Source organism: Jaculus jaculus, chromosome 6 (assembly GCF_020740685.1).
Source record: "Jaculus jaculus isolate mJacJac1 chromosome 6, mJacJac1.mat.Y.cur, whole genome shotgun sequence".
NCBI lineage: Eukaryota > Metazoa > Chordata > Mammalia > Rodentia > Dipodidae > Jaculus > Jaculus jaculus.
In genome coordinates, this window is record NC_059107.1 from 62,691,287 (window position 1) to 62,711,968 (window position 20,682).

Consider the following 20,682-nt stretch of genomic DNA (forward strand, 5'->3'; position numbering starts at 1 on the left):
CCCTCACATCAGGTGTCCAAGAAAGGAAGTAATCCATTTATCTTTCCAGGAAAGGGAATGAGCCTTCTGACTTCTAGTAAGATGGAGACTCAGAGGACTCTTAGGCAGTTTAGGGTATAGTAGCCCCCACTACCTTGCTCCCCTGAAAGTAAAAGCATGAATGTCCTTGGGCCTGCCCTTATAGTCTCCACTTGGCTAGAGGTCAGAGAAGGGATTGTCTTCTCCTTATTTGTTGCCTAAGGAGTTCCCTAGATCTGTTTTTCCTTAAAGTTAACCTGAGTCCCTCCCTAGGAAGAAGTTCTTCTTTTTTAGGATCAAGATTCCTGGAAGTATTAAATCTCCACCTGGCATTGTGACTGGTTAGCTGAGCTTCCTTTCAGAACCTATAAATGACCCAACTTGGGCTAGAGTTGGGTTTTTACCCTGCTCCTGCCTTCTCATGAGCAGGAGCTCTTTCTGCACTCTCCTGTTTCCTTTTCTTAATCTAATGTCTTTAAACCTTACTCTTTGGTCTCAGTTCTTGGAATTCAAAGAACAAGAATTTGGGAACATCCAAAAATTCTCTTGTCATATCAGTGTGTTGGCATATAATGGTGCATTGTTGAGGAATCTTAAAATTCTTGAATCAGGACATAGAAATAGGGAAAGACATATCCCATGTCATACATTTAGGTAGTAGTAATCTTATTCACATCCTCAGGTGAGATTTTAGGGGAAAAGAGATAAGGAACAGGATTCCCCTTGTAGGCTCAAAGATATTCCTCACCTTTTCTTCTGGAGATCCTGTTACCCCTAAATTGCCTTAAAAATGATGATTATGGCAGCAAATAAAGTATAAATATTTTAAAAAAGGCAGACAGTACTCAGGGAAAGCCAGGTGCACAAGTGGAGCATGTATTTGTGGTTGGTTTATGTGGCTAGAGGACCTGGCACACCCATTCTCTCCCTCTGCCTCTCTTCCTCCTTTTGCAAATAAATAAATAAATAAATAAATAAAGGATTAAGAAATGGACAGAACTTGGCATTGTTGCTTATGCTTGTAATTCCAGTAATTGGATGGCCAAGGTGGTGTAGAATTCTAGGGTTCAAGAAGGGTCCCCAAATTTATGAACCCAAGTTTGTATTCTGTCCTACCTTTAACAAAGGATTAATATAGATGGACTCAAGAATGACAAATTATGAACTACTAAATTTATTTAGGGAGAAATCACAAATTGTGGGGTTTATTTTAAGGGAGTTGGGAGCTAGGAAGGAAGGCTGGAGCAGAGTTATTAGGCTGGAAATGTGGAGTTGATGAGTTTAATTAAGAGAAATTATGGTTCATAAGGTTCATTTAAGAGAAATTGAGGCTTTCAAAGAAAGACTGGAGTAGAGCCCCAAGCATGTGGAGGATAGAATTTAGGAGCTTCTACAGGGAGACTTAGAAGGAATACCCATGACATCTGCCTTGTGCTTTCCCTATGGAAGAAAGTTAAAAGAGCAAATGGTGGTGACTTAAAGAAGAATACCAGAGAGAAAATAGCACAGCAGAAACCAAGAAATTCAGAGGAGAAATGAGTAATGAAGAGAGTTATACTTATGGTTACCCCAAGTTTAAAGAAATTACACAAGTAGCTGGCCTTGAGTTAGTGAAAGCACCCGCATGGTAGATATGGGGTGTAAGGGAAATATGAATGTGTTAGATTCAGAGACCAGAGGAATATCATGCATGTGGCAAAAGTGAGAAGTTATCCCAAAGTATAAAGCAGAGGAAGGCAGAAAAATTTCCCCAGACCAAAAAACATTTTTTTTTTTTTCTCTCCTCACCCACCCAGCTAGGCTGGGTGAGGAGGAAGCCAGACTCATTTGTATCCAAGCAGAGACAGAGATGAGAGGGAATCCAGAGAGAGCTCCAGCAAAGAGGAAAAAGGCAAGACAGGAAGAAGGTGAGAACCTTTATATGCAAGGGGCAAACCTGATTGGTGTGTAGATGTGGAGGGTGGACTCAACCTGGTCCTTTCATCTAGGTAGCACACTAGACTGTGAACAGCAGGGGACGCTGTAGATCAGTCTCCACCAGGCATGAGTTTCATTTCTGCCAGTTTCTTTCTTATGTGAGGGTGAGGTGGCATGTGGGGTGGCATCTCCTGGTTCTCTGTGGGCCTCAATCTCTAATTGTAACTGCCTAAAAGAAGCCAGCTTTCTTCTATCCTCCTTCAAAATCTTCAGGAAGATTACCATGAGGGTGAGGATACCCTGAGCTTAATTCCAAGTCTTTGTGATCTAAGAATGAGATTCTACTTAAAGAAATCCTGGAAAAAATGGAGCCTTTCAAGAAAATATGGATCAATATTTTATTCATACTTTAAACCATTACTTGATCATACATTTATATTGAATACCTATTATGTTTTGCCTTGTTGCAGGCCTGGAACATAGTGATGAACAGAGTGAACTGGAACTTTGTTCTCATGGAGCTTGTATCCCAGTAAAACAAGTACACAGCTTAATGTCCATGGAGTTATATGTCATGCAATGAATTGAAAGAGAATTATGCACTAGGCAAGACTTTCCATTTTGAAAGTCTTCTTAAAGTAGCTAACATTAAAAGTTACATTTGAATTACAAGAAAGAGCCATGCATTTTCTGGTTGTATATTGGCTAGAACATTTTGTACTTTTATTGTATAGACAGTCCTTATAGTCCCTTTGGTTTTCTAGGGCTTTGATTTTTGTCCCTCTGCTGAGATTCTGAAGTCCTTTAGCTTAGTTCATTCTTCCAGAGCTGTGGACCCAAATATGTAGAATTCTGAGTACTTGGCACTTGCAAGTGGCTAAAGATGCCCAGATACCATAATCAGCAGCTTCCCAAATATTTGTAGCCAGTTCTTTTCATTCATGATAGTTCTATTCTACAAAGAATTGTTGAACATCCAGTTAGTGAGTACTGACAGGTTGCTCTTAGGAGAAATTCAGAGTTTGTTTCCTGTGAGCTTCTGCTACATTTTCATCAACGCAATAATACATGACCTTTTGTTTAGAAATTTTTATATTTAAAGATACTTTATATAGTTGGTTATGGTGGCACGTGCTATAATGTCAGCATTTAGGAGGTGAAGTTACGAGAAACAGGAGTTTAAGCTGGAGGGTAGCCTGGGCTACTTGAGACAACAAGAACACAAATGACATCTTAATATATTGTTGATTTATCTACATTGAACTCAGCAATAGCACTATAATAATGTTTAAATGAATGCACATTTTCTCTGTAAGTCGCCTCATACCTTCTTAAGCTTGGTAACACAAGAGATCATTGTAATGCTATAGTAATGGTCTATCTTAAGTAGAATCATGCACAAAAAGCACAAAAATGCTAAGAATGTGGCATTGGATGGGGTATGAAAGTGATACTTATTTACAGTGCAAAACCTGAAGTAAAAGTGTAGACTGATGCCTTGCTTGACCTCAACTGGGAACTTGTGCACTGGGCAGCTTAAATTTCTTGAATTTTTACAATAATTGTGAATGATTATGAGCGAGGTATGAGGATTGATTCTAGAAATAAATAACTTTTAGCAGGTAAACAAATTTGCAGATACAGAATTTGTGAATAGTGAGGATCGACTGTATATTTTTCCCTGTGCTATTGCTTTCATTAAGCTACTTGCCCATTAGAAACATCACATGACCTATTCTTCCCATCCTTTTTCACTCACATCCTATCAGTTTCAGCATGTACCTAAATGCTGATTCTGACTTTTCTTTTAAATATTCTTATTTATTTATTTACTTTCAAGCGGGGGTGGGGGGAGAATGGGTCCTCCATGGCCTCCAGCCACTGCAAATGAACTTCAAATGTATGTGCCACTGCATCTGGCTTTACATGAGTACTGGGGAATTAAACCCAGGCTGTTAGGCTTTTTAGGCAAGTGCCTTAACTGCTGAGCCATTTCCCTCCCTCCCCCCCTCCCTCCCTCCTTCCCTCCTTCCCTCTTTTCCTCCCTTCCTCTCTCCCTCCCTCTCTCTCTTTCTTTAAAAAAAAAAAGGATGAGAAAACAAATCATGTTGCCCAGTCTGGCCTTGAGCTCATGATCATTTGCTTCATCCAGCCTCTTCAGTTCTTCAGTGCTGGCACAGCAGGCATGTGCCACCATGCAGGGCTTCTGAATGAGATGATGGTCTGCTTTCCCCTCTCTTTGTCCAATATCTATATGACAACTTGCAAAATGTCTGAAGTTTTGATTGTCATTATAGCTGCTCTCCTTGATTTGCAACTTGATTTGCAACTCCTTCAGCTTTCTCTCTTCTTTTTCCTGTACCTCATGACCTGTACTTCTAACGTGGAGAATTTCTTCCAGAGATTCAAGTTGTGTTATGGCTCAGTTGTTACTCCTAGAAACATTCTTTCCTTTTCTCATTACCTAGTTGACTCCTCTGACTTACTTTTCAGTTAGTATAAATGCTGGTTTTTTTTTCTGAAAACTTTTTTCTGCCAATAAACTGACTCTCCTTCCTGTCTTCCCTCCTTCTTTCTCTTTCTCCCTCCTTCCTTCTTTACCTCCTTCCCACTCTAACCCATAATACTTATTAGTGGTGGGGAGAGTTTGGGACTGAGCTGACACTCTGTGTTCATTTAGTGGCCTGCTGCATAGGACTAATTTCACCAGTTACTCAACTTCTCAGATTCTGCCTTTATGCATTGAGTTGATAAAATTGGCAAAAAGAAGAGAGTAATCAAAGGTGAGTTTATTTAGCAGCTACTAAGGAAAAATCCAACTCATTAAAAAATTGTTATTCTTATGTGTGTGTGTATGTATGTGTGTGTGCGCACACATGCTTGTGTGCACACACACGCATATACATTTGTGCCCATGTGTGTGGAGGACAGGTTCAGGTGTCGTTCTTTCAGGTATTGTCCAACTTCATTGAAATAGGGTCTCTTACTGGGCTGAACTCCCTGAATTAGGCTAGACTGTAGATTCATTGGTGAGTTAGCCCCAGGGATCCTCCTGTCTTAGCCTCCACATAGCTGAGATTTTGAAGGGCATGTCACCACAACCAGCTTAGCTTTTTTGATCAAATTTAGGTCCTTTTTCTTGCAAGGCAAGCACTTTACCAACTGATCTACCTCCCTGGGTCCCAACTCATTTTTATAAATAAGGAAGCCAGACTTACATTATTTTGTTTTTTTTTTCTATTGAAAGAATATATGAAAGTTAAAATCACAATCAGCTTAGAATTTAACAGAGTGGGTTAATGATTTAGTTTGATATAGAATTTCATCTTAATGTATTTTGTATCATTTACAACAACAAAGAAATCAAATAAGTGTCTTATGGTCTAATTAGGCAGAAGGCTTTCCTGAACTCTCAGGTAAGTGTATCTTGGCTCAGGAGCTGATTCTGTAATGACACTAAGAATAATAAGGTCCTCCAGGAGTGTGAACCTCAAAATGGAAAGCCCTTCAGTGTATACAGAATGGACTTGACATTTCATAATACTGTGCTGCAAGATGGTGACAGATGGGAATAACTTGAGCAAATCAAATAGTGTCTATCTCTTATTTAATAAATAGAATCAGCTAGTTCTCATTAACATATGAGTGAAGAAAACCCCAAAGTAGCTGTTGTATTATTTTATTTAATTTTATAGACAAAAAAATATGTTAAGAGTTACAATCATGTTAGAAGCTAATGATGTTTTAAAGCTAAGCCAGGACTCAACAAGCTGTCACACTTAGGTCAATTACAGTTTGCTGCCCTTGACTATCCAGCCTGTGAACTGAAATAGTATTGTACTTTTTTTTTAATGGTTTTTTGAGGTAGGGTCTCACTCTGGCTCAGGCTGACCTAGAATGCACTATGTAGTCTCTGGGTGGCCTGGAATTCATGGTGATCCTTCTACCTCTGCCTCCTGAGTGCTGGGATTAAAGGCATGTGCCACCATACCTGGCTGGATCTTACATTTTTTAATATAAAAGAGAATAATATTACATGTCAGGTGAAATTATATAAAAGTATAATTTCAGTCTCCACAAAGAGGGTTTTACTGGAGTCTAGTCACATTTCTTTCTGTATTGTCAAATGCACACCACAGTTTAGCCAGTTATATCAGTATTATTGCTGATAATTCCAGCTAAAGCCCCTTTCTCAGGTTCTTGGAAGGACGTGTGCTTGGGGTGACTACTCAATGCAGTACGGGGTTCATGAGTATAGAGCTCATAAGCCAGGCACTGTTCACTGAACACCTCATGTTAAGCTCAGTGCATCTAGAATATTCAAGGATTTATTTCTTTTTTTTGAAAAGTTCAATTCTGTTCTGGGTTATGTTCTTATCTGGGAAGGTGGATTTGCCATTCTTAGTTCTTGCCTTTTCCCCACTTTCTGCTGGCTCTGCTCATGACTATTTGAAGGCTAGTTTTTAATTTGTGCATTTTTATATTTCTTTTTTGTATACATAATACATATGGTGCTGGTGGTGTGTGGTATATGCATGTGTACATACAGATGTATGTGCCCTGTGCATGTATGCAAAGGTCAGAGAACATAGGGTTTCCTTCTTCTATTGCTGATCCCTTATTTTCTTGAGATCTCAGTCTCTGTCTCTTTTTTATCAGAGTTGTTGTTGTTGTTATTATTATTATTATTATTATTATTTGAGCTCCACTGATTCTTTGTTCTTTCCCACAGAACCAGGGTTTTAGATGTATATGACCATGTCCAACTGTTCACATGAGTGCTGGAGAATCACACCCAGGTAGTGTTAGGTCCTCAAGTGTAAACACTCTAGCCTCCTGAGCCATCTTCCTAGCTCCTTTGTTGTATTTTCCAAATGAAATTTTCCTACCTGTTAGAATGACTATGGGAAGGTTGTTTTGCTTTCATTGTTGTTCCTTCCAAGATAGGGTCTTTCTCCAGCCCAGGCTGACCTGGAATTCACTATGTAGTTGCAGGCTGGCCTCAAACTCATGGTGACTCTCCTACCTCTGCCTCCCCAGTGCTGGGACTACAGGTGTGTATCACCACTCCTGGCCTTTGCTTTCATTTTTGTGAAATTGTGGTAATTGTCTCAGAAACCAGCTTTGGTGTATGGGTGATTGTGTCTTGATACTTTCATTTAAAGTTATATTGCAGCACCCTGACAGGGTTGTAAGTAAGGTTCAGTAAATGGTAACAATGCTTTTTGTTTTCTGTTATTTCAGTAGCAGGTTTTGAGAACTATATCTGGGATTTCATACTCAGATCTTCTTCCTTTTGATTTAAAGCATAATTAGTCCAATTGTGTCAACTCATGAAATTTCGCTTATTTTTCAGGGTGCCCGGGAAACATTTGAGAATTACTATCGAAAACAGAGGCGTAAACAGGCTCGCTTGGTACTACAACCACCATCTAACATGGTAGGATCACCACCTACACATTCTGTGCACTTTCCCTTTTTGTCTCTGGTAATATTTTGTTGTGTGCATGCATGGTTGTGCATGTATTTTCCATCACTCTGAGATGCCTTTTGGTGACTGTGCATTGCAGTAAGAATAGAAACTAGTTTCTCTTGACTGCTGTGTGCTAGCCATTGTTAAGTACTGAATGTGTAGTCTCTGATTTTATTCTATTGGAATCATTCATTCTGTCATATATGTATGTACATATGTAACTGTCGAATTTGGAACTAAGCTTCAAGAGAATGCTCACTGAATGGCATTTTGTCTGAATGTAGCAAAACAAAAATAATAACTGTGCTTTGCTTTGTTGCAGCATGAAACTTTAGATGGCTACAGGAAGTATTTTAATCAAATTGTAGGGTAGGTATATATATTTAAATTTACACACTTTGAGATACCCAGATTTCTAAGACTTGTAAAAATATCTTAAGCCGAACATAGTTGCGCATGCCTTTTAATACCAGCACTGAGGAGGAAGAGGTAGGAGGATTACCATAAGTTCAAGGCTACCCTGAGACTATATAGTGAATTGAAGATGAGCCTGAGCTAGAGTGATGCCCAACCTCAAAAAATTAAACAAAAAAATTTTTTTCCTTGGGAAATTTTCTTTTATGCTTAAAAATATCTAAGAAAATTTTAAACTGGTTGTGAAGGTTCATACCTGTAACCCTGCACTCTGAGGTAGGAGGTTACAGACTGATGTCCAAACTAGCCTAAAGTAAGACCTTGTCTCAAACAACAACAACAAAAAGATTTATTTTTCCCTTTCTTATGATTTAAAAGGGTGGGCAAGTTTAAGCTAGTGCTTTAGGAGTTTGACATAGGAAAATCATAATTTCAAAGCTAGAATAAAGAGATACTATCTCACAAATAAATAAGTTCATAAAGGGCCCTCTTACATTCATGGAGTATACATTTTATAGCTAAAAAGAGAGAGTCATTATGCTATAATTTTTTTGAGGTATGTTCTTACTCTAGCTCAGGCTAACCTGGAAGTTACTATGTGTTCTCAGGCTGACCTCAAACTCACAGTCCTAACTCTGCCTTTTGAGTGCTAGGATTAAAGATGGTGTGCTACCATGCCCGTCTCAATTATAATATTATTTTTCTTAATATTTTCTTTCTGCATTTTGGTTCCAGAATGTAACTAAATAATCAGCAAATCTCCTTTCCTGGTTTTTGTTTTGTTTTTGTTTTTGTGGTACTCTTTTCCAAAGGTCAAGCATTTTAGACCTAGCAAGACCCAAGACATTCTGTTTCAACTATTTGGCTCTCTTATAATCTGAAAGCAGCTATATACAATATGTGAAGCAGTGAGCATGGCTCTGTTCCAATAAAACAATACTCATAAAAGCTGGCAATGGACCAGGTTTATCCCATGGGCTATGGTTTGCCACCCTTATCTAGAGTATATATAGCAGTATGGAGTTCAAGTTCACCAATAAATTTTCTAGATCCAAGCAGTATCTTGTCCAATTGTACAATATACAATGTACAATGATGACTACAATTAAAAAAAAGGCAAATATTCATCCATAAAGTTTTTCTCCTTCGCTTTCTTCATCTCTCTCCTTTTTTTCTTTATTTTTCTTTTTCTTTTATCAAATTTAGACTGCATATTATAACTAATAATTTTTAATTTTTTATGATTTTCTGAATTTTATTAGTAACAATTGTAATATTTCTATTTTTGCCTCTAATTTTGTTAGTTTGGATCTTCCTTCTCTTTTAAAAATTTTTTTTTTATTAATTAAGCAAATACAGTCAGTTTGGTACCATTATTAGGCTCATCAGTGACCTACCCCCTCCCCATTGGCTCCTCCTTGTTGAGGTATATGGGTTGTGCATTGTGGAGTTAGCCCAAAGTTATGCGTAAGATAAATGTCTCTGCATATCATGACCCAACATGTGGCTCTGATGTTCTTTCCGCCCCCTCTTCCGCAAAATTTCCCTGAGTCATGTTGGGTTCATTTTTGGTCTGCTTTGGTGATGAGGTGTTGGGGGCCTCTGAGGCTCTGGCTCTCTGATTTGGTAGGAGTTGATTTTTTTCTGTGTTGGTCTCCTTCCCCCTTGTGCTGGTATCCTCAGGAAAATAGCACCCTTGCTTATTTTGCTAATTTTTCTTATGTAACTAATAATTTTGATTACAATTTATCATTAAGGGCTGAGGATGTAGCTGAATTGGTAGAGTGTTTGCCTAGCACACAAGAAGCTCTGCATTGGAGTCTCAATACTGCATAAAACTACATGTGATAGTTCATACCTGTAACCCTAGTACTTGGGAGGTAGATACAGGAGAATCAGAATCTCAAGGCCATCCTAGCATATAGAACAAGTTCCATGCCAACCTGGATAGGGATAGGACCCTAACTCAGAAATAAATTAAAAAATTGTTAAAACTTTCCTAATAAATATTTGTTTTATTTGACTAGACATTTAGGCAGGTAAACTGAAAATGTTTTAAATGCATTAATATGCAAAATCTAGTGCTGGAGAGATAGCTTAGCAGTTAAGGTACTTGCCTGCAAAGCCTAAGGACCCAGATTTGATTCTCCAGGACTCACATAAACCAGATGCACCAGGTGGCACATGAGTCTGGAGTTTATTTGCAGTGGCTAGAGACCCTAGTACATTCATTCTCTCTCTATCTGCCTCTCTCTCATACACACACACACACACACACACACACACACACACATATTTAAAAAATGTAAAATGAAGTTAAATCTTAGGTTATAATTTTTTCAGAAAACCTTTATGTTTATGTTTTCCTTACTTTGTTAAGAAGGTCTACATTGGAGAAATTATTTTTCCTTTTCTTTTCCATCTCCCTTCTTTTACTTTCTCCTCTTTTCTCCCTCTCCTCCTCCTCCTTCCTCTGTCTTTCCCCTGCTCTTCTCCTCCCCTTCCATTTTCCTTTCCTTTTTAATTATTTTATTTATTTGACAGAGAGAGGGAGTAAGAGAAGGGGGGAGGGGCAGAGAGAGAGAGAGAGAGAGAGAGAGAGAATGGGTACACCAGGACCTTCAGTCATTTCAAACCAACTCCAGATGCATGTGTCACTTATTGCATCTGGCTTATGTGGGTACTGGGGAATTGAAGCTGGCTTCACAGGCAAGTGCTTTAAATACTAAGCCCCAGCCCCCACCCCTTTTGTTTTACGGTAGTGGGGATTAAATTTAAAGCCTTATGAATGTTAGGTAAACATTCTAGCTCAGAGCTATATTTCCAATGCACTTTTTCTTTCTTGTAATTATTTATTAATTTGCAATTGTGTGTGTATGAGCGTGCTGGGTCTCCTGCAGCTATAGTCAAGTACCTCTACAGGTTGATGTGGGTGAGGGGCAATTGAAAGTGGGCTAGTAGGCAAATGCTTTTAACTGCTGAGCTATATCCCAGGACCTCCCCTTACCCCCAACTCACTTTTTCTTTGGAGCTAGGGCCTAGCTAAGTTTCCCAACTGCCCATGAACTCACCTTATAGAGCCCAGTTAGCTTTTGTACTTCCAAGGCTTCCTGTTTCAACCTCCTGAGTATCTGGTATTGCAGGCCTAACTGAATGAATTATTTTGACAGTTGTATATTGATTTGTTTTAAAAATCCATTTTAGCTTCTATTATTTGTTAAAAATCATGTTAATTTCTCAAAATGTATTAATGACCCATCTTTTCAAAATACGCCTTTATTAGCTATATATATTTTCATCTTGTTTAAATTGCTGTGTGATAGTTAACATTTAATGGAAACATATTTGTAGAAATGGTTAAGAAAATATGTTTATATTCTTATTCTATGAAGTGATATCATTCACAACACTGAATAGCTGTTTTAAAGAAAAAAAATAAGTATTACCTTTAGTTGGATGGTGGCTCTTAATGTTTGTTAGTGCATATAGAGCATAATAAACTGTGAGTTCTGACAACTATGCTTTCTTTTCATCCCTATCTTAGCTTCTTTGTGGTTGAAGATCACATTTTACATACAACCCAGGGCTTAGTAAATAGAGCCTATATTGATGAACTATGGGAAATGGCACTTTCAAAAACCATTGCAGCACTCCGTACCCACTCGGTATGTAAGAAGCAGCGGCAACGTTCTGGCTTACTGCTGATCACCTGTGTTCACTGTTACACATATCAGTATATGTTTCTTTGGGGTTACCTGTTTGGCAATTTGTGTGTCCTTCAAAGACGTATGGAAGAAGTCCATTTAAATGGCTGTGTTCTGCCCATTCTCTCTCTATATCTGTCTCTTTTTCTCTTTGTGTCTCTCTCACATAAATATATAAAAATTTAAAAAAGAAAGAAAGAGAAAAAAGGGCTGGAGAGATGGCTTAGCCATTAATGTGCTTGTCTGCAAAGCCAATGGACCCAGATTCAATTTCCTAGGACCCACATAAGTCAGATGCACAAGGTGGTGCATGTGTCTGAAGTTCGTTTGCACTGACTAAAGGTGCTGGTGCACCCATTCTCTCTCTCTCTGTCTTTTTCTTCCTCTACATCTCTTTCAAATAACTAAATAAATAAAAATTTTAAAAATAGATCCCCACAGTGCACAACCCATGCACCCCAACAAGGAGAGTCCCTGTGGAGGGGGGAGGACAGGGTTGAGGCTAAGAATGGTACCAACTTGACTGTATTCACTGAGTACAAAAAAAAAAATTGCTATATTCTCTTAACACTGGCTTAGGTTTGTGGCTGTCCTTTGCATAGGAAATATTAGCTAACATCTGTTGATTGTTCTTTGTTCTATATGTTTATTTAATATACAGTGTGTTATTTCATCCTAACTGAAGCAATATAAAGACAAGCATATCATTGTTATTATATTTCCTTGATACTGTAGAGAATTTACTTCAGAGTGGCCTGGGAACCAACCCTAGGTCACATAATAAGGTGAGATTTAGATTCAAACATAGGCAGAGAACATGCTCTTGTTACCACCTCATTGTACCTTCTATCATACCTATTAATATTATAAATACTGATGTGCAGGTAAAAGTTTTGCTTAAATTTTTTGGATACACACATTTGTAATTTTAAATCTCGATTCCTGATATAAGAGAAAATGTGGTATTGTCTTTTCTTTGAGTCTGGTTTATTTTGCTTACAATGATTTCCAGTTCTATTGATATTTACTGCTATTTTTGAAAAAGTTTATAACATGTTAAGCTGTCCGATTCTTGATTTCTACATACATTTTGGTGGTAGTCTAGTTTATTGTAGGTGGAGAATACTAATTTGAATTAATTGCTGATTCAACTATACAGATAGTAGAGACATTCAGTAAAAACTATTTTGTATTTTTATTATTTATTTATTCATTTATGAGAGAAAGAATGAGAATGGGCATACCAGGGCCTCTAGCCACTGCAAACGGATACCAGATGCATGCACCAATCTATGCATTTGTCTTATATGGGTTCTGGGGAATCAAACACTGGTCCTGAAGCTTTACAGGGAAATACTTTAACCACTAAGCCATCACTCCAGCCCATTTAATGGAATTTCATTGTGGGTATATGTGTATGATGTGCATGTGTGAAAGTATGCATGTTCGTGTGTGGATGCATATGCCAGTAGAGCCCAGAGGTTTATGTTGGTTTTCTTTCTTCCTTTTTTGTTTTTTCAGGGTAGGGTCTGACTCTAGCCCAGCCTGACCTGGAATTCACTATTTAGTCTTAGGTTGGCCTAAAACTGAGAGCTGTTCTCCTACCTCAGCCTCCCAAGTGCTGGGATTAAAGGCATGCACATCATACACCTAGGGGAGAGAGTGGGAAAGAATGAGAATGAATATGAGTGCACTAGGGCTTCTGACCCTGTAAACAAACTCCAGACACCCACTCCACTTTAATCACCTGGCTCTATGTGGATACTGCAGTATCAAACTCAGATCATTTGCCTTTATGGCCAGCATCTCAACCACTGTGCCATTTCTCCAGCCCTGGGTGTCTATCTTTTTTTTTTGGGGGGGGGGAGGGTGGTTTGAGGTAGAGTCTCTCTCTATTCCAGGTGACCTGGAATTCACTATATAGTCTCAGGGTGGCCTCGAACTCATGGCATTGCTCCTACCTCTGCCTCCAGAGTGTTAGGATTAAGGTATGTGCCAGCCTGGGTGTCTTTCTTAATCATTCCCTACCTTATTCTCTGAGAAAGGGTCTCTCACTGACCCTAGAGTTCTCTGATTCAGTTAGACTTTGTAGACAGTGAGCTCCAGAGATTTCTTGTCTCTGTGTCCCTGCACTGAGATTACTGGCTTGAACCACCATTACTTTACCTTTTTACGTGGGTACTAGGGTGGAACTCAGGTCCTCATGCTTGTGGGTCAAGCACTTTACTTGCTGAGCCATCTCCTTGACTCCTTTTGAAGGTTTTTTTTTTTTTTTTTAAATACTTATTTATTTGCAAGTAGAGAAAGGCAGACTGAGAGAGAATGAGAATGGGCAGAGACCTGGGCCTCTAGCCACTTCAAAAGAACTCCAGATGCATGCATCACTTTGTGTATCTGGCTTTATGTGGGTACTAGAGAATCTAACCCGGTCAGTCAGGCTTTGTAGGCAAGTACCTTAACCTCAGAGCCATCTCTCCAACTCTCAGTATAGTTTTTTAAGTGCCAAATTTTCATGTTATTGATGCCTCAATTTTATTTCTTGATCACTTATATATAAAAGCTCTTATACTAATACTAGTCCACATGCCAGAAATGGCCATGTCTGTGGTATTTGCATAAATGAAGACATCCTTAATTTATAGATTTAATTTAATGCCTGTCAAAATTTCAGTAGTGTTAGTATTGACAAGGGGACTCTCACTTTATGATCTGATGTATGATAATCTTAAGCCCAAGTACAAGAGCCAAGATGTTCAAATTGCTCTAAAAATTACCTTCTACCTAAAGTAGCAGTGAAAAATTAAGGGAAGACATGGGGATGATTCACATGAAAGTGAAAATGCTCTTTTCTTGAATGGTGAGTAATGAGGTTGTAATTAGGGTGGGGGGGGATCTGAGAGGTTCTGGAAAATAAATAAAGGTTTTACTAATTTTGTGTATGATATTCATAACTTCAAGAAATAAAGAACAGAAAGAAATGATGGAAAGAATCCAAAGAAAATTTGAATTCAAGATAAATTGTCTCCTTGAAAATTTATGACTATGAGAGAAATAGAATTCAAAGATTATGTGAATAAAACTGTACATTTTAAAGTCAAGGAAAATGTGTATTATAAAATATAGGGCAGAGACACAGGTAAGGGAAAATGTGAACAGAAAGCTAAAAAATGGATATATTTAGACTTTTGATATATCTGATTGAGACTGAGAAAGAAAAATCAGTTTCAAATGAAGGAACTATAATAATAGGATAACAGAAAGAAATTTCTCATTAGTGAAAAAAGATCAGATTCTTAAAGTAGAAAAGATACATTGAGTGACAGGCAGTATAAATGACAGCAAATATGTGCATATGTGAATGTCATTCATCGATAAATCCAAGTTAATTAATGAACAAATATTTAGCCTATATATAGTGTCTATTGCTTTAATTATACTTAAAGACATTGAGTCATCATATACAGAAAGTATTTAATGAAAATTCTACAACATTTTAAGTAACCAGGAGGCAGAAAAGTAATTTATTAACCATTACAGGACAATTCAAAAGTGTTAATCCACTAACAAACATGAAAAAATACTTGGTAAAAAGAAAAAAAGCATGTCAATAGAAAATTTAAAGTTCCATGGCTTATGTTGGCTTACTTATGTCAATAATTCCAGAAAATGTTAGAGTTAGAATATTAAGAGTCCTACAAAGTTTTAAAATAGAAGCAAAAAAAAAAAAATTACCATGTACTAGAAGGCAAATGTGATGTTGAAGAGCTTCAAATAGAAGAATAAAGTGGTATTTTTATTGTTAGTTTTCATTCACCAAAAAGATAAGAGCTCTTCACAAGAAATACAAGCTTTTTATCATGACAGAGACTAAATACCCTATCATTGTGGGAAAACCCATGCACCTTTTCCAGAAACCAAGTTTAAATATAGAACAAGGTACCAAAATTCAGTAAACTTATAAAGTAGTAGTATACATTTTCTTAGGCTGTCACTGTAAAAGGGCTTCCATATCAGCTATGATTTCAGCTTTGTAGAGAGGAGGTTATAGATGGGCCTTATTTGTAATTTTTCTTTGCATATCTAGTTTTTGTATTCTTTGTATTATTTAATATCAGTTTTTTATTATTTAATCAGACTTTCCTAAGATCTGTGTATGTTACTTATTTTAAGTTTCTCTTGGACTTTGGGCTTAAATAGTCAAATGTTTCATCTTTCTGTGTCATTAGTTTCTGCGTTTAACTTAATTTTTTATATAATTAACCATGATTTATTTGTCTTTCCTTCCTCTAGTTTCATGTGTTCCATTTTTAGTTAGGTTACTGTACAATGTTTGAATATAAGGTTTATATAATGTTTTAATATAAAGAATATACATATATGTGTGTGTGTGTGTGTATGTATGTGTGTGTGTGCATATATATATATATGTATATATATATATATGTATATACATACATACATACATATATATGTATATATATAAATTCTTTGTTAACTGGAGTTTCAAAGTATATTTTTAAAAAATTACTAAATGTTAAAAATGTAAATTGTCAGATCTAGGGAGATGGCTCAGTGCTTTGGAGCACTTGTTCCTTAAGCAATGGTCTCTTAGACCATAGATGACTTAAAATGAATGCAAGGAGAAAGCTTGGCCTAGCCACACACAAATGTAATCCAAGCCCGTGGCAGGTGGAAATCAGTGTCTTTGGGTCATATTGACAGTCACCATCTGAAGGTTGAAGGAGACACCCCATGTCAAGGAAAGAAATACATAGGTGAGCAATACAAGGACAGTTGTTCTCTTCTGGCCTCTGCATGCATGCACTTGGGACATGCACAACACATAGACACACACACACACACATACACACGTACAAATACATGCAGAAAACATAAATCATGGATACTGAACTCTCTCTACTCAGCTCTTCCCTAACTGACCCTGAAGCTTCCCAGGGGATGGGATGGCTAGACTCTGTAAATACCCCCAACCAGGTAGACATTAAATAGTTTGATGAGTAAAACTCCTGTTGTGTTTTTTATAAAATATTTTTCTCTCTTTGATTTTTCTTTCTTTTAGTCTTACTGTTCTGATCCAAACCTTGTGCTAGACTTGAAGAACCTCATTGTGCTTTTTGCTGATACCCTTCAGGTATGTGATTTTTTTTTTCCCCCTCTGTTTGTCTAGAGTAGTATTTCATTAGCCGTAAGTCTTTTTATTGTCTTCAGAAGCTTAGGTAACACCTTTTTCTTTTCTTTGTCTTTACTTACTTACTTACTTTCTTTTTTTTTAAGGTTTAGAGAGACTTTATTACACTTAAGAGAAGGAACAAGAAGGAAGTACAGTGAGCTTCTGCCATGTGGAAGGCAGGAGGGAGTGAGAGCCCCTCATTTTTCTGGATTATTCTTTTCTTAGAGCTAGATCATTTTTATCTTTTTGCGGGGCAGGGGGTGTGTTCGAGGTAGGGTCTCACTCTGGCTCAGGCTGACCTGGAATTCACTATGTAGTCTCAGGGTATCCTCAAACTCTTGGCAATCCTCCTACCTTTGCCTCCCGAGTGCTGGAATTAAAGGCGTGCGCCACCACGCCCAGCATTCTTTTTTAAAAATAATTTTTTATTTTTATTTACTTGAGAGAGAGAGAGAGAATGGGCATGCCAGGACCTCTAGCCACTCCAAACAAACTCCAGATTCATGTGCCACCATGTGCGTCTGGTTTATGTGGGCACTGGAGAATTGAACCTTGGTCCTTAGCCTCGTCAGACAATTGCCTTAACTGCCAAACCATCTCTCCAGCTCCCATTTTTATCTCTTTATAGCATGCTCAAGGCTTCACCCTGATCCTTTGTTATCATAAACAATTAACACTTTTTCTTGCAGATAAAATCAATTATTTGAATCACTTGCTAAATTATTCCTTCACTCCTAATTTAACATGGTTCCTGAGTGATTTTGTAGTTTGTATAACTATCATCCTAAATAATGACAGTTGTTTTAAGCTATTTAATACTATTCACTGGGGTAGCATTAGACATTGGTGAAACTGGTAGCATCTGTACTGTCCCTTTTTCTGAAGATTGTACGTGCTGTATAGTAAACCTGGCTGATAGTATATGTTGATTTAAATTATTATTATTTCCCTCTTTTTTTCTGATTGGGTTTCACATTTTGACATGTATATTTTAGTTTTTGAGAGCTAAACACTAGATATTAGATAAAAATGAAAGATTCTATGATCATGGTTTTATATAAATTGTCAAAAAACCTGTTTTTTATTGCTTTATCTCATTTATGTTGTTTATTTTAAAAGTCACTATAGAAAATGAACCTTTTTTTTTAAAATTTCAGGTGTATGGGTTTCCTGTCAACCAGCTGTTTGACATGCTGTTAGAAATCAGAGACCAGTATAGTGAGACTCTGCTGAAGAAGTGGGCAGGCATTTTCAGGTGAGAACTTGTGGTCATGTATATATCTTCCTGTGCAATGTGTACACACATAATGGATAGCTTTTTCAGATGCAATGAGCACCAAGGACACATGGCTTACTTACATTTTTCTGGAACTAGAGTTGTACACCATTATACTTAGTGTGTTTTTCTGTCTATTCCAGTTTATGATCTAGAATTCAAGTGAATTGTAATGAGATACAAAATGATGTTCCCAAAATATCCATTGTGAGTATCTGGTGTACTGGGAAGTTCCATACCCTACTTTGGCATTTTTGTTTCCTTGGAATTTTTTCAGATTTATTGGTTCATACTGTCCAGATCAACTTGTATCTTCTTATTCTGTTTTTTTTGGTGCTTTCTGAGGATAATATCTAGTTTATTACTTACTTACTTGTTAATGGCAATTGAGTCATTTTGAATAATTTGAGCTTTTAGGAAGCTTTAATATTTATTTGAGAAATGTCTTATGTAGCCAGGGCTGGCCTCCAACTGGCTACTTAGGGTCACTACCTTGAACTCCTGACATCCTGCCTCCACTTCCCAAGTGTTGGGATATAAAGATGTGCATCTCTGAGCCTGGTTTTAGTAAACCTGTTTTGAGGAATCATGTTGTCACTCTTTTTTTTTTTTTTTTGCACACCAGAGAAGTGGCTTATTATAGTCCAATATTTGAAGCAAACTCTTCAAATAGTTATTACAACATGCTTACAATAATAAGAAAGTTAAGAGAAACTTCAGTCTCCCTCACAGAAAAGTCTCTTTGGACCATTTTCTTGGTGCAAACCCCATGCATTCTAGCTCAGTCAAATCTCTCTGAAAAATCTGTCATCTTGCCAGGCATGGTGGCACACACCTTTAATCCTAGTGTTTGAAGGCAGAGGTAGGAGGATTGCCATGAATTCAAGGACATCCTGAGATTACATAGTGAAATCCAGGTCAGCCTGGGCTAGAGTGAGACCCCACCTCGACAAACCAAAAAAAAAAACAAAACAAGAAAACAAAAAAATCTGTCCTCTAAAATCAGCAATGACATAAAGGGTTTTATTCTTTGTATTTTTGTTCAATACAGTGCTTGCAGTAATAGCCAGAATAATATGGCAAGAGAACAAAATACAAGAATTAAAAATAGTAAGAGGTTAAAGTATTTTCATTTGCAAATGACATGATCCTATACTTATAATACCCTAAAGACTCCTCCAGAAACGTCTGAGAAATGATAAACACATTCAGGGAAGTACTGGGACATAAAATCAACTTACCACTTTCAGTAACTTTTCCCCTCAACAAACATGCTGAGATCAAAATTGGGAAAATAATGTCCTTCATCATTCATAGTAGCCTTGAGGAATAAACAACACTATAGGAATAAATCTAACCCAGGAAGTAAAAAGACCTTTACATTGAAATCTGTAAGGCACTGAAGAAAGAAACTGAAGATGACACTAAAATGCATAAAAACTTCCACGTTCATAGCACAAGGATTAATGCTCTGAACAGACTCAGTAAATTCCCATCATAGTTCCAGTGTACTCCTTCAGATTACAGTCTTGTGGTCTATTGCATGATTCCTTTTCCTCATCAGCCCATCCCATTTTCAAGTTTCTGTGCTTATACTTGCTTCTTTCAATCTTACTTTGCACAGTGCATGAACCTGACCTTGATTGTTACATAGGCCAGCTCATCCTTATGTTAATGTAAATGTTATATTTCCAGAATCCAAGTTTACCTAATCGTGATAATTGTTTTTATGGGAGGGTTATAGCTATAAGTAGTCTATCTGCAGCCATTTGGGCATTTAGTGAATTTCTCTTTGAATTTTGGTAGAATTGTTCTAGCTTTTAGCAAACTTTTAATCTGGTTAAGGAGGGTGACCCTATGGATGATAGAAGCTTGGGGTTAATACAAAACAGTAGATTAAGTAAATGGCCATTATTTACATTTATTATAGAAGTTGATCTTCCTGTCTGCTAATTCCAAAAGTTAAAATAGAATATCTAGTTGTGGTGGTTTGATTCAGGTGTCTCTCATAAATTTAGGTATTCTGAATGCTAGGTTCCCAGCTGATAGAGATTTGGGAATTAACACCTCTTGGAGGCAGTGTGTTATTCGGGATGGGCTTATGGCTATTATAGCCAGTGTCCCCTTGCCTGTGTTTGGCACACTCTTCTGTCCTTGTTGTCCACCTTATGTTGGCCAGAGGGTGATGTCCACCCTCTGTTCATGCCATCATTTCCCCCTGCCATCATGGAGCTTCCCCCTTGAGCCTATAAGCCAAAATAAACCTCTTTTTCCCACAAGTTGCTTTTAGTTGGGTGATTTCTACCAGCAATGCAAACCTGATTGCAACAGTAGTACAGTATTTACAAAACAATTATCAAATGTGTCTTACTAAAATGAACTGTAACAAGCTGTGTATTTTACACATTTTTCCTGGATTACTTATCACTTGCTTTAAGTTTTCTGCCCCACTTATAAATCACAAATAGTAGGAGATCAAGTTTTAGCTATCTTCCTTGTTTCACAGTAATGTTTTCTTTATTTCTTTCTAAAAATATATGGCTTTATCCAATCAAAATAACCAAATTGTAGAAGAAATATAGCACTGACTAGAATGTGTTTATTTGAATTTCTGTTTTATAGATGTAAATATAAATAAAGGTCATTCAAGTTCCTCTGAAAAGTCTGTTTAACTCACCATCCCCCTCAC

General features: G+C 37.3%; 1 protein-coding gene across 4 annotated transcripts in view; it reads left to right on the forward strand.

The window, feature by feature from the left end:
• The window catches only part of Exoc6b (exocyst complex component 6B), a 672,146-nt gene that overhangs the window by 319,609 nt on the left and 331,855 nt on the right, over positions 1 to 20,682 (forward strand). For all 4 annotated transcript variants that reach the window (XM_045152123.1, XM_012951116.2, XM_045152124.1 and 1 more), the window contains 5 exons: positions 7,292 to 7,375; positions 7,731 to 7,777; positions 11,367 to 11,487; positions 16,607 to 16,678; positions 17,875 to 17,972. In XM_045152123.1, the coding sequence (XP_045008058.1) occupies positions 7,292 to 7,375; positions 7,731 to 7,777; positions 11,367 to 11,487; positions 16,607 to 16,678; positions 17,875 to 17,972 (422 nt within the window). The remainder of the gene's footprint in view (positions 1 to 7,291; positions 7,376 to 7,730; positions 7,778 to 11,366; positions 11,488 to 16,606; positions 16,679 to 17,874; positions 17,973 to 20,682) is intronic.